The sequence below is a fragment of the Dama dama genome, chromosome 15, assembly GCF_033118175.1.
Source record: "Dama dama isolate Ldn47 chromosome 15, ASM3311817v1, whole genome shotgun sequence".
Classification (NCBI taxonomy): domain Eukaryota; kingdom Metazoa; phylum Chordata; class Mammalia; order Artiodactyla; family Cervidae; genus Dama; species Dama dama.
The window spans coordinates 67,317,537-67,330,814 of record NC_083695.1 but is presented as its reverse complement, the minus strand read 5'-3'; the positions used below and the strand labels follow the sequence as shown (position 1 = coordinate 67,330,814).

The window sequence follows — 13,278 nt, the reverse complement described above, 5'->3', positions numbered from 1 at the left end:
TACATAGTTTTAAAGTTTATGATTCCTACTAGATGAAGATATTTAGTAAAACCTTTTTATTTTTTTTAGTAAAGCCTTTTTAAATAAGAGATATGTAAAAGGGAGCAATGTTGCACTTATTTGTGATGCTAACAGGCACTCTATGAACAAAAATGAGGGCTTCCCTGGTGGCTCAGTGGGTAAAGAATCCACATGCAACGCAGGAGACACAGGAGGTGAAGATACAATCCCTGGGTCAGGAAGATCCGCTGGAGTAGGAAATGGGAACCCACTCCAGTATTCTTGCTTGGGAAATTCATGAACCAAATCTGACACAATTCATGAACCAAATCTGACGTAATAACCAAACCTGACACAATTTGTGACTAGTTCAGAAACTCTCAATGGTATAAGATCTGTGGCAGGCAACATTAGTGTTTACCTAAAATGAATTTACTTCTTTTTCCTTGCTACAAGAACCCCAGTTCTGTATGGGACAGCAATATGGCCATCACCAAGCAATGACTGGTGATGGGCATATTATTGCTGGCTTGGCCCATTCACCAAGTCCATCATGCATGACTGCTGTTGCAAAAAACAGGCTGCACTCAAATTACAGATATGTTCTAGGTATTTCATAGAATGGCCAGGGACTGCCCTCCTTTATTTTAGTGAGAAGAGTCACTAAAAGGCCATTGCATACATAAACCTTTTATAATAAATAATGCTATCATCCATCTCAGAATAAAATAAAGGAGTCAAAAATTCATATAGGGACTTCTGCTTTTGACCAAGACAGAGCAACAGGAACTGGATTTACCCTTCCACTTATTAAAAAAAAAAAAAAAAGACAAAACATATCAAACAATGGTTTGCAACAAACGATAATAATCCCTTAAAGATGGAAAACAAATGAGGTAAGCTCTCCTAATTACCCAGATTACTACCTTGAGATTTTTTCCAGGCCACAGCATAGGGAGGTCAGAAGAGACCCTCCCCACCTGACCCTACTTCTCTCTAATACTCAACTGAGTACCAATTGATGTATGCATGCAAGGAAACTACACAAAGCCAGGGAAAGATCCACTGAAAAAAATCAGAAGCAATACTGCCTGTTGTTCATACCAGGCCAGGAATAATGCCTGCTCCCATCAGCCAGACAGGAAAAGTTCCAGATTTGTGGGGCACTGGATAGAGTGCAGAAAGGGTCTTGCTTCAGTAGTGGGGAATAATGAACTCTAGACTGACCACTGTTTCAGACTCATTTAACAAATTTTAAAAACATTACCCAAAAGGAACAACTGTTTCCAAGTAACCTAACTGCTCAGGAATATTCATAGGAATAGAAAAATATCCAGTAGCCAACAAAGTAAAATTCATAAAGTCTTACACACAATGAAAAATATCAGGTAGGAAAATAAGATGGATCATGAAGTAAAAATCAATTAAACAAAACCAACCAAAACTGGTACATATGTTAGAATTAGTAGCCAAGGCATTAAAATAGCTATTGTAACCTTATGCTATACTCCAGTACTCTTGCCTGGAAAATCCCATGGACAGAGGAGCCTGGTAGGCTGCAGTCCATGGGGTCGATAAGAGTCGGACAAGACTGAGTGACTTCACTTTCACTTTTTACTTTCATGCATTGAAGAAGGAAATGGCAACCCACTCCAGTGTTCTTGCCTGGAGAATCCCAGGGTCGGTGGAGCCTGGTAGGCTGCTGCCAATGGGGTCGCACAGAGTTGGACACGACTGAAGCGACTTAGCAGCAGCAGCAGCAGCAGCAGCAACCTTATTCTATATGTTCAAAAAAGTTTAAAAGGGACAAGAGATATAACAATAAATTCAAATATCTAGTGATAAAACTATGATATGTGAGATGAAAAATATAGTAGCTAGGATTAACAGCAATTAAACACTACAGAGAAAAGATTAGTACACTTGAAAACGAAGATTTATAGAAAATACATTAAATGTTGAAAAATTTCCAAATGTGACGAAAAGTATAAGTGCACATGTCCATTCTAGAAACATGAAGAAAACTACACTCAGGGACATCATAATCAAATGTTCAAAACCAAGAATAAAGGGAAAAAACCTTAAAAGCAACCAGAGAAAAGAGACAAATTACACAGAAATGAACAAAGGTTTGGATGATAGCAGATTTCCTGTCAGAAACAATATAGGCAAGAAGACAGTTGGAGAAGCATCTCTGAAGTCCTGAAAGAATAAAACTGTCAACCTAGAATTCTACACTCAGCAAAAATATCTTTAAAAAAATGGGGAAAAATGTTTTCAGATACACAAAAGCCAAAAGAATTCATTACCAGCACAGTTGTACTACAAAAAATGTTAAAAGAATTACTTCAGGCAGAAAGAAAATGAAACCAGACGGAAATACCAGATCTATACAAAAAAAGAGCACCAGAAATGGTAATTACACATGAGTAAATATATGACTGTCTTATTTTTTTTTACTCTTTATAGTATAACTGACTCTTTAGACAAAAATAGTAACAATGAAGTGTGGAGTTTTTAACATATGCAAAAGCAAAATGTATGACAACAGCACAACGAGTAGGAGGGGAGAAATGAAGACAAAAGCCAGGATACCAAGGATGCCAGAATGGAAAAGGTAAGAAAACCAGGGTTCTTGACATGCCTGCAGAGTATATGAACCAATATTAATAGTAATTTAATCTCAACTTTTTGATACCTAAAGGGAAAAAAATACCTATTTGATCACATCTATAACTGACAGGTTTATCTGCAACTAGAAATATTTCTTTCTTTTTTTTTTTTTAGAAATATTTCTGATACATTATCCATGACGCAGTTAACATGTTAGTAACTTGAGTAAAAGATCCCAATAACAGATTATTGTCTCTAGGCTCTGTAAATTCCTGTGAGGAAATCCAAAAAAATGGACACTTACCCATGCTGGGTGTGGTTCCTCCTTCCAACAAGCCAGAACATAACTCTATGCGACCAGCACCTGTAATAAAAAAGCACTGCTCAGCACAATTTTTTTTTTTTACAATAATTTTTTTAAATTAAAAAATTAAGAAATATTTTGAAAAGCATTGCTCAAAAGTATTAAACAGGAACATTTTTTTCTAAACAGAGGAACAAAGAATCTTAGAAAGTGAAAGAAATCAAATTATAGAACTAGACCAAAATTCTACTTTTAAACCCAACTATATTCTCCAACCCACATTATGTTACTGATAAGTCAAATTTAACAGTTAATTCAAGTTAAGCTAGGTTTCTTAAAATTTTTTATTATAGGGTGGCCTCTCTATGTATAAGAAAGTGACTTAGAATAAAGAAATTTCTGGACTGACCACAGTGGAATGCTAATTCTTCACTGATTATAAAAAACAGTGATCTTTTCCAGGAGAGTCTTCATTATTCTAAGCTTTAAAAAGCACAAGTTACTTTTAAGTAGCTTAAATCAGGATAATTTTAAGAATAAGAAAATGCTGAAACCAAAAGAACTATCAGGCTACAGCATCACATCAAAAGGTCTCAGGAGCCAGCTTGAAGAGGCTCCTACTGGCTAATAAGTATCATCACAAAGACATTTTGAGCATCAACAAGAACAACTATACTGGATTCAAATATGTCAAATATGTGTACATCTAGGTTCATAATGATAAAACAAGAATACACTGGAGGATAGAGAACAAACACATAATCCCCCAAATCAGTAAACAAGGGAAAAGAAGCAAGCACTTATTCTGCCTTTCTTATACAAACTGAACCTCAGTATAAAAAAGTAGTTGGTGAGGGAAAGTTCTTTATAGAAGCATACTGCTGATAAATGAAAAATAAATGTTAGACATAACATAGCACCATTTTACAAACCCTACTGAAATATGCATTGCTAAAATTATTAGGTGAAAGCTGGCAGGAAAACTTATAAAGGGTGGATCAGGCTGATAATATCTGAATCCACTGATCAACCTTAGTATCATAAAAACCAAAAAAACTAAGATGTTATATCCCCTGATTAGATAGAACAGGGAATATGCCATTATCCATAAAGTCTGTTATTTTTAGTCGTTAAATTGTGTTCCACTCTTTTGATACCCCATGGACTGTAGCTCTCCAGGCTTCTCTGTCCATGGAATTCTCCAGGCAAGAATACTGAAGTGGGTTGCCACTTTCTTCTCCAAGGGATCTTCCTGATCCAGGAATCGAACCTATGTTTTTTCCATTGGCAGGTGAGTTCTTTACCAATGAATCAACAGAAAACCCCATCTATAAATTAGTGTTATAAAAAACTCAAGTCTGAATCTAATTACACCTTTGGGTGAACTAAAATTTTACAGGAAATACAAGGGGTCAGAGGAACATAATAAGTGACACTACATATACAGGCAGCAAAATGTAGAATATGGAATACTTTATAAGATGAAAAAAAAAGATGAAAATCAGTTTCTTTAACAAACTGTAGAAAGAAGAAAAAGAATTAAAGAATGAAAAAAGGGAAACAGATTGAAACAGACATAAACAAATGACACGTTTATATCTTGATTCAAAGAACTATAAAATAAAACAAAACAAAACTGTGAGCCAGTTGGGGAAATCTGAAAACTAACTGGGTATTTTTGATGCTATTAAGAAATATTATTTTATAGATATGTTACTGATATTGTGGTTATTATTATTCTTTTTTTAAAAGGCCTTTACCTGTTCAGTTCAGTTCAGTCACTCAGTCGGGTCCGACTCTTTGTGATCCCAGGAACTGCAGCACACCAGCCCTTCCTGTCCATCACCAACTCCCAGAGTTTACTCAAACTCCTGTCCATCGAGTCAGTGATGCCAGCCAACCATCTCATCCTCTGTTGTCCCCTTCTCCTCCCGCCTTCAATCTTTCCCAGCATCAGGGTCTTTTCCAATGAGTCAGTTCTTCGCATGAGGTGGCCAAAGTATTGGAGTTTCAGCTTCCGCATCAGTCCTTCCAATGAATATTCTGGACTGATTTCCTTTAGGATGGACTGGTTGGATCTCCTTGCAGTCCAAGGGACTCTCAAGAGTCTTCTCTAACACCACAGTTCAAAAGCATCAATTCTTCAGTGCAAATCTTTCTTTATGGTCCAACTCTCACATCCATACATGATTACTGGAAAAATCATAGCTTTGACTAGACGGATCTTTGTTGGCAAAGTAATAATGTCTCTGCTATCTAATATACTGTCTGGGTTGGTCATAAGTTTTCTTTCAAGGAGCAAGCATCTTTTAATTTCATTGCTGCAGTCACCATCTGCAGTGATTTTGGAACCCCCCAAAATAAAGTCTCTCACTGTTTCCATTGCTTCTCCGTCTATTTGCTATGAAGTGATGGGACCAGATACCATGATCTTAGTTTTCTAAATGTTGTGTTTTAAGCCAACTTTTTCACTCTCCTTCACTTTCATCAAGAGGCTCTTTAGTTCTTCTTCGCTTTCTGCCATAAGGGTGGTGTCATCTGCATATCTGAGGTTACTGATATTTCTCCTGCCAATCTTGATTCCAGCTTGTGCTCCATCCAGCCCAGCGTTTCTCATGATGTACTCTGCATATAAGTTAAATAAGCAGGGTGACAATATACAGCCTTGATGTACTCCTTTCCTGATTTGGAACAAGTCTCTTGTTCTACGTCCAGTTCTAACTGTTGCTTCCTGACCTGCATACAGGTTTCTCAGGAGGCAGGTCAGGTGGTCTGGTATTCCCATCTCTAAGAATTTTCCACAGTTTGTTGTGATCCACACAGTCAAAGGCTCTGGCATAGTCAATAAAGCAGAAGTAGATGTTTTTCTGGAACTCTCTTGCTTTTTCAATGATCCAACAGATGTTGGCAATTTGACCTCTGGTTCCTCTACCTTTTCTAAATCCAGCTTGAACATCTGGAAGTTCATGGTTCATGTACTGTTGCAGCCTGGCTTGGAGAATATTGAGCATTACTTTACTAGTGTGTGAGATGAGTGCAATTGTGGTAGTTTGAGCATTCTTTGGCATTGCCTTTCTTTGGGATTGGAAACTGAAAACTGACCTTTTCCAGTCCTGTGGCCACTGCTGAGTTTTCCAAATTTGCTGGCATGTTGAGTGCAGCACTTTCACAGCATCATCTTTCAGGATTTGAAATAGCTCAACTGGAATTCCATCACCTCCACTAGCTTTCTTTGTAGTGATGCTTCCTAAGGCCCACTTGACTTCGCTTTCCAGGATGTCTGGCTCTAGGTGAGTGATCACACCATCATGATTATCTGGGTCATGAAAATCTTGTTTGTACAGTTCTTCTGTGTATTCTTGCCACCTCTTTTTAATATCTTCTGCTTCTGTTAGGTCCATACCATTTCTGTCCTTTATCGTGCCCATTTTTGCGTGAAATGTTCCCTTGGTATCTCTGATTTTCTTGAAGAGATCTCTAGTCTTTCTCATTGTGTTGTTTTCCTCTATTTCTTTGCATTGATCACTGAGGAAGGCTTTCTTATCTCTCCTTGCTATTCTTTGGAACTCTGCATTCAAATGGGAATATCTTTCCTTTTCTCCTTTGTCTTTCACTTCTTCTCTTTTCACAGCTATTTGTAAGGCCTCCTCAGACAACCATTTTGCCTTTTTGCATTTCTTTTTCTTGGGGATGGTCTTGATCCCTGCCTCCTGTACAATGTCACAAACCTCCATCCGTAGTTCTTCAGGCACTCTGTCTATCAGATCTAATCCCTTGAATCTATTTGTCACTTCCACTGTATAATCGTAAGGGATTTGATTTAGGTCATACCTGAATGGTCTAGTGGTTTTCCCTCCTTTCTTCAGTTTAAGTCTGAATTTGGCAATAAGGAGATGGTGATCTGAGCCACAGTCAGGTCCCCGTCTTGTTTTTGCTGACTGTATAGAGCTTCTCCATCTTTGGCTGCAAAGAATACAGTCAATCTGATTGCAGTATTGACCATCAGGTGAATATATGTGTAGAGTCTTCTCTTGTGTTGTTGGAAGAGGGTGTTTGCTATGACCAGTGTGTTCTCTTGGCAAAACTCTGTTAGCCTTTGCCCTGCTTTGTTCTGTACTCCAGGGCCAAATTTGCTTGTTACTCCAGGTGTTTCTTCTACTTTTGCATTCCAGTCCCCTGTAATGAAAAGGACATCTTTTTCGGATGTTAGTTCTAGAAGGTCTTGTAGGTCTTCATAGAACCATTCAGCTTCAGCTTCTTCAGCATTACTGGTCAGGGCATAGACTTGGATTACTGTGATATTGAATGGTTTGTCTTGGAAATGAACAGAGATAATTATGTTGTTTTTGAGATTGCATCTAAGTACTGCATTTCAGACTCTTTTGTTGACTATGATGGCTACTCCATTTCTTTTTTTTTTTTTTACTCCATTTCTTCTAAGAGATTCTTGCCCACAGTAGTAGGTATCATGGTCATCTGAGCTAAATTCACCCATTCCAGTCCATTTTAGTTTGCTCCTTCCCAAAAACGTCGATTTTCACTCTTGCCATCTCCTGTTTAACCACTTCCAATTTGCCTTGATTCATGGACCTAGCATTCTAGGTTCCTATGCAATATTGCTCTTTACAGCATCAGACTTTACTTCCATCACCAGTCACATCCACAACAGTGTGGTGTTGTGGCTTTGGCTCCATCTCTTCATTCTTTCTGGAGTTATTTCTCCACTGATCTCTAGTAGCATATTGGGCACCTACCAACCTGGGGAGTCCATCTTTCAGTGTCCTATCTTTTTGCCTCTTCAAACTGTTCATGGGGTTCTCAAGCCAAGAATACTGAAGTGATTTGCCATTCCCTTCTTCAGTGGACAGCATTTTGTCAGAACTCTCCACTATGACCTGTCCATCTTGGGTGGCCCTACATTTCATGGCTCATAGTTTCACTGAGTTAGACAAGTCTGTGGTCCATGTGATCAGATTGGTTAGTTTTCTGTGATTGTGGTTTTCAGGGATACTTTACCTTTTAGGGATACTGAAATACTTGATAAATGGCATAATGTCTGGGATTTGCTTCAAAATAATTTGGGGATGGGGTAAGAAAGGTAGGAATATAGATCAGATAGTCTAGAGGACAAAGGCTTACAAGCTTGTTTTTGTTACAGCATACAAGTTTAAAATTTTTTATGTATTTAAGAAAAACACACATATCATACAGTTTGCCCATTTAAAGCATACAATTCAATGGTTTTTATCATGCTCACAAAATTTGGCAACTATAACCACTAGGCAATTTTAGAACATTTTCATCACCCCCAAAAGAAACCTCACACCATTTAAGCAGTCACTTTCTCTTCCCCCCAGTGCTCCTCAATCCATGGCAACCAAGAATCTTTCAGTCTATAAAAAATTAGCCTATTCTGGACATTTCACATAAGTTGAATCATATAATATGTGGTATTTTTTTACTTTTTTCCATTTAGAATAGTGTTTCAAGATTTATCTGTGTTGCAGATTGACCAGTACTTCATTCTTTTTAATTGCCAAATTAAGAATGGTTTTTACCCTTTCAAAGGATTATTTAAAAAAACTAAGAAGTGGGAATTCTCTGGTGGTCCAGTGGTCAAGACTCCCAATTTTTTACTGCTGAGGGCACAGGTTCAATCCCTCGTGAGGAAAACTAAGACTCTATAAGCCCTGTAGCATGACCAAAAAAAAGTAAATATGACAGAGACCAAATGTAGCCAGCAAGGTCGAAATACATACTGTCTTGCTCTTTACGAAAAAGTCTGCTCACCCCTGATACAACTGAAAATAATTAAAGCTGATGGGTACGTGGTGATTCATTATCCTATTCTATTTTTGTATATGTTTGAAATTTTCCATAACGAAGTCTAAAAATTTTTCTGATCCTGAGATGATGGGAATTTCTATGCTTCTTATTAAAGCAAGTTAGGGTGCAAAAGAAATCTTGAGGTAAAATATATAACATTAAAAAAAAAGAGAGATAATGATAAGTCTTGACAATGAAAAAACATCAAATCTCTAAAATTAATGGCTTGGAAAAAATTATATCTTTGCTAAATTCAATTAAAAAAAAAGTAGGTTCATAATCACTATCATGGACACTTGACTCAAAATGTAATCTACTGGGGAAGTAAGACTAGAAGATCAGTAGGTTTTCTAGTTGGTTGGTTGTTTTCTTTAGAGATCACAAGCGTTCTCAAGTTCAGTTCAAAGGATTCATTTCCAAACTCTTAACGGACTGCCAACTGCCATTCATTCCATAATTTCTCTTACCTCCTCTTTCTGCATTTACAGCTGATTCCACTGAATCAACACACACTTCCATGAGAAACCCATTTGCTGCTCCTAAAATACATGGAGAATAGTGAAACTGCATGAGGGTACTTTCCATCCAGACCAAGCCAAACACAAATATTTTACATTCTGCTGCCAAAATCTAAATGCCTAGTAACAGGTAACTAGGTAAGTACACTAGGGTCCATGCATGCAATGAAATATCATATCAATGCCTGCAGAATACATTCTTCTTTATAAGGTATATATGCTTAAGAGCAGGGATGGACTTCAAATCCTTATCTGACAACATATTTCTTAATATGTGATTATAGACCAGTTACTTAGCCTAAGTTTTCCCCAAAACAGAGGTTTTTTTTTTTTTTTTTTAAAGTTGTTCAGTCATGTCCGACTCTTTGTGACCCATGGACTGTATAGTCCATGGAATTCTCCAGGCCAGAATACTGGAGTGGGTAGCCTTTCCCTTCTTCAGGGGATCTTCTCAACCCAGGGATCAAACCCAGGTTTCCTGCATTGCAGGCGGATTCTTTACCAGCTGAGCCACAAGGGAAGCTCAAGAATACTGGAATGGGTAGCCTATATCTACTCCAGCAGATCTTCCCGACCCAGGAATTGAACTGGAGTCTCCTGCCTTGCAGGCAGATTCTTTACCAACTGAGCTAACAGGGAAGCCCCAGAGTAGGTTTTAATACTTACATCAGAGTAAAGAGGATGAGATAATTTATGTAAAGTGAATAGTACCTACTAAGTGTACAGAAATTATTAGTTGTTATTAGTTAACTACACGTTATTTCCTCTACAGGTCTCCACTTCTCCCTGATCCCCATCCCTGCTCCTGGTTATCTCCTCAATCCGCAGTGCTTCCAGTTCTATCTTTGCACACTAAAATCTTCCAAGGTTCAAGTCATATCACATTTCCATGATACTTCTCTCTCCCCAGGTACAAAACTGTGTCTCCCTTTTTTGAACTCAGATAACTCTTTATAATCCAAATGTTCCTTTTTAAAATATTGTTTTCTCTTACTATTATTTATGTAGATAGGTGTCTGATCATTCTTACTTGAACTAAAGTTCCTAAGGTCTTTATGAGAGAAATCTTCATTACTCACAGTAAATACAGTCTAGTGTGCATATAGTACATAGCTCATAGTACACAACAGACACACAAAGATTTACTAAAGGCTGAATGATTACATGGATGTGAGAGTTGGACCATAAAGAAAGCTGAGTGCCAAAAATTGATGCGTTTGAACTGTGGTGTTGGAGAAGACTCTTGAGCATCCCTTGGACTGCAAGGAGATCCAACCAGTCAATCCTAAAGGAAAGCAGTACTGAATATTCATTGGAAGGACTGATGCTGAAGCTGAAGCGCCAGTACTCTGGCAACCTGATGCAAAGAACTGACTCACTGGAAAAGACCCTGATGGTGAAAGATTGAAGGCAGGAGAAGGGGATGACAGAGGATGAGATGGTTGGATGGCATCACTGGCTCGATGGACATGAGTCTGAGCAAGCTCCAGGAGTTGGTGCTGGACAGGGAAGCTTTGAGTGCTGTCGTCCATGTGGTTGCAAAGAGTAGGACACGACTGAGCCAGTGAACTGAACTGAATGATTATAAATTCATAAACATTCATGTATTTACACTAAAAAGTGTGATGAAAACAGTTTTGAATTTTTTCTGTAAGCACATACTTTTTTTAAAAAAAATTAAGAATAATGAATGCATACTTCATGCAATAATATCTAGAGGAGTGTTCAACATATCCTGGTAATTGTTACTTCTAGGTGGTGGTATTTAAAATTACTTTTACTTTCTTCTTTTTACTTATCTACACTGCTTGATTTTTTTTCTACCTAATGTTGCTTTTATAGTTTTTTAAAATCAACTTTAAATTTGAAAAACAAAAATCTATCATTCCCTAACATCAAACTGTAAATGCCTCATTTATTTAATAGACTATCAGTCTCAAACTCTGAAAGGGCCAAGTGACACTCTATGCTCTTAGCCAACAGCACTGCATTAATTCCATGGGTTTCCTGATAGCTCACCTATATCAGCTGTTAGATCCATCTAACTGAACAGCACTGTAGGGGTACCATTTCCCTCACACGAGACAAGATCTTGGCAGGAATTCCCCAGCAGTCCAGTAGTTAAGGGGCTTCCCAGGAGGCTCAGTGGTAAAGAATCTGCCAGCTAATGCAGAAGATGGGGGTTCAGTCCCTGGGTAGGGAAGATCTCCTGGAATAGGAAATGGCAACCGACTCCAGTATTCTTGCCAGGAAATCCCATGGACAGAGAAGCCTGGTGGGCTACAGCCCACGGAGTCGAAAGGGTAAGACACCATTGTGCAACTGAGCATGCACCAGTGGTTGAGACTCTGGTGCTTTCAATGCCAGGGCCCCAAGCTGGATCCCTGGTTAGGAGACTAAAATCCCATAAGCTGCAGGCTGTGGCCAAAAAAAAAAAGATCTTGGCCAGGAGAGAGTAAGGATGCACATAAAAGGGTATGACAAAAAGAAAAGAGTAAGGCAGTTGTCCTAAAATAGGAAGTCATTTGAAGGGATCAAAGAGGAGATTTGTTTGGAGCAGCAGTTCTCAGTGTAGCTGTCCAGTTAACTCTGGACTAACGGCCTCTAAGACACTTTCAGAGTCTGTACAGTGAAAATTATTTTCATAACAAGATTTTAGTTGCCTTTTTCATTCTCTCACAGGCAGAGTGGAGTTTTCAAGAGGCTACCTGTCACACTGAATGCAAAAGTACTCCACTCTTAATGAGAATTCCATTAAGCCAGACATTAAAGAGATCTGCAAAAATATAAAACATTGGTACTATTCTATTTTTTGTTTGCTTAGGAAAATAGTGATTTTTTTTTTTTCTTAAAACGTTTCAACATGCAAAGAGCTTCTGTTTGTGAAAGAAACAAAGTGAAAGTCATTCAGTCGTTATCTGACTCTTTGCGACCCCCATGGACTTATCCAGGCCAGAATACCTGAGTGGGTAGCCGTTCCCTTCACCAGGGGATCTTCCCAACCCAGGGATCGAACCCAGGTCTCTCGCATTGCAGGCAGATTCTTTACCTGCTGAGCCACAAGGGAAACCCCTTGTTTTTAAATGTCCTGTTTTAATTTCTAACATGTCCAATATCAATAAATTTAACCTATATAAATAAAAGGTCTTTGAGGTTCTCAATAATTTTAGGAGGGTCAAGGCGTCCTGCGATCAGTTTCAGAACCGCTAGTTTGGAGGAACCAAGTTTCCGGAGGAGGGACCTGGCAAATTCCCTAGCACCTGCCATGCCAGCCGATCCTGTCGCAGCAGGAAGAACTCCTGACTTGCGGCAGCCAAGCTTTGCCAGTTCGGAGCGGTGTGGCTTTAGGGACAACCCCTATCCCCGCCGCAGCAGCTATAGGTTATTAAGCAGTCCCTCCAGGTCAGACACTGATCCAGCGCTGCCGTGAGGGGTACCAGTATCCTCGTGTGGCGATGGGAAACGCGAGGCTGAGAGAAGTTAACCAACTTGAACACGGTCGCACGACGAGACGTGGGGGCGCCGGGATTCGAACCCACACACATATCTGGCTCCAGAGCCGGGCCACTCTCGCCAACAGCCCCTCAGATTCCACATGTTTAAAGCCGAATGACAGATTACGCCTCACGGGGGGTGTTTGTGACGAGCAGGAGAAAGTACTTTCAGGGAAATCGCGATTGATCCACGGGCCAGAACCCCCGCCCGACCCGTCGGCCCGGCCCGTACCACGCAGCAAAGTCGGCCACCGCCCCCATCCCGCCACCTTCCGCACCCGCCTTCCCGGATGGTATCCGCGCCCGCTTCCGCTCGGAGGAGGCCCCCTGCCTCTTCATGCTCCACGCGTTCCTCCCTCGTGCGTCTTCGGTTTCCACTCAAAGAGTCCGGGTTCCAAGGCGCGCGACCAGACGGGCGCGTCCTCCCAGCTGCGCGCATCCCTGCGCGTCCCCGACGTCCACGCCCCAGCAGCCCCCGCGAAAGCCCAAACTGGCGCAGGCGCAGTTCCTGCTCGCCCCTGCC

The 13,278-nt window shown here is 39.7% G+C and overlaps 1 protein-coding gene across 5 annotated transcripts in view; it reads right to left on the bottom strand.

Annotated features, from left to right (window-relative positions):
- Nucleotides 1-13,251, bottom strand: part of CUTC (cutC copper transporter) — a 38,732-nt gene extending 25,481 nt beyond the window's left edge. For 2 of the 5 annotated variants that reach the window (XM_061162367.1, XM_061162371.1), the window contains exons 1-3: nucleotides 13,034-13,244; nucleotides 9,211-9,282; nucleotides 2,918-2,977 (exon numbers count right to left, since the gene is read on the bottom strand). In XM_061162367.1, coding sequence (XP_061018350.1) covers nucleotides 2,918-2,977; nucleotides 9,211-9,282; nucleotides 13,034-13,094 — 193 coding nt within the window. In that variant the 5' untranslated portion in view covers nucleotides 13,095-13,244. Of the gene's footprint in view, nucleotides 1-2,917; nucleotides 2,978-9,210; nucleotides 9,283-13,033 lie in introns of all 5 variants that reach the window. The other 3 variants (XR_009696132.1, XM_061162368.1, XM_061162370.1) reach the window with 3 other exon arrangements.
- Between the last annotated feature and the right edge of the window lie 27 nt (nucleotides 13,252-13,278).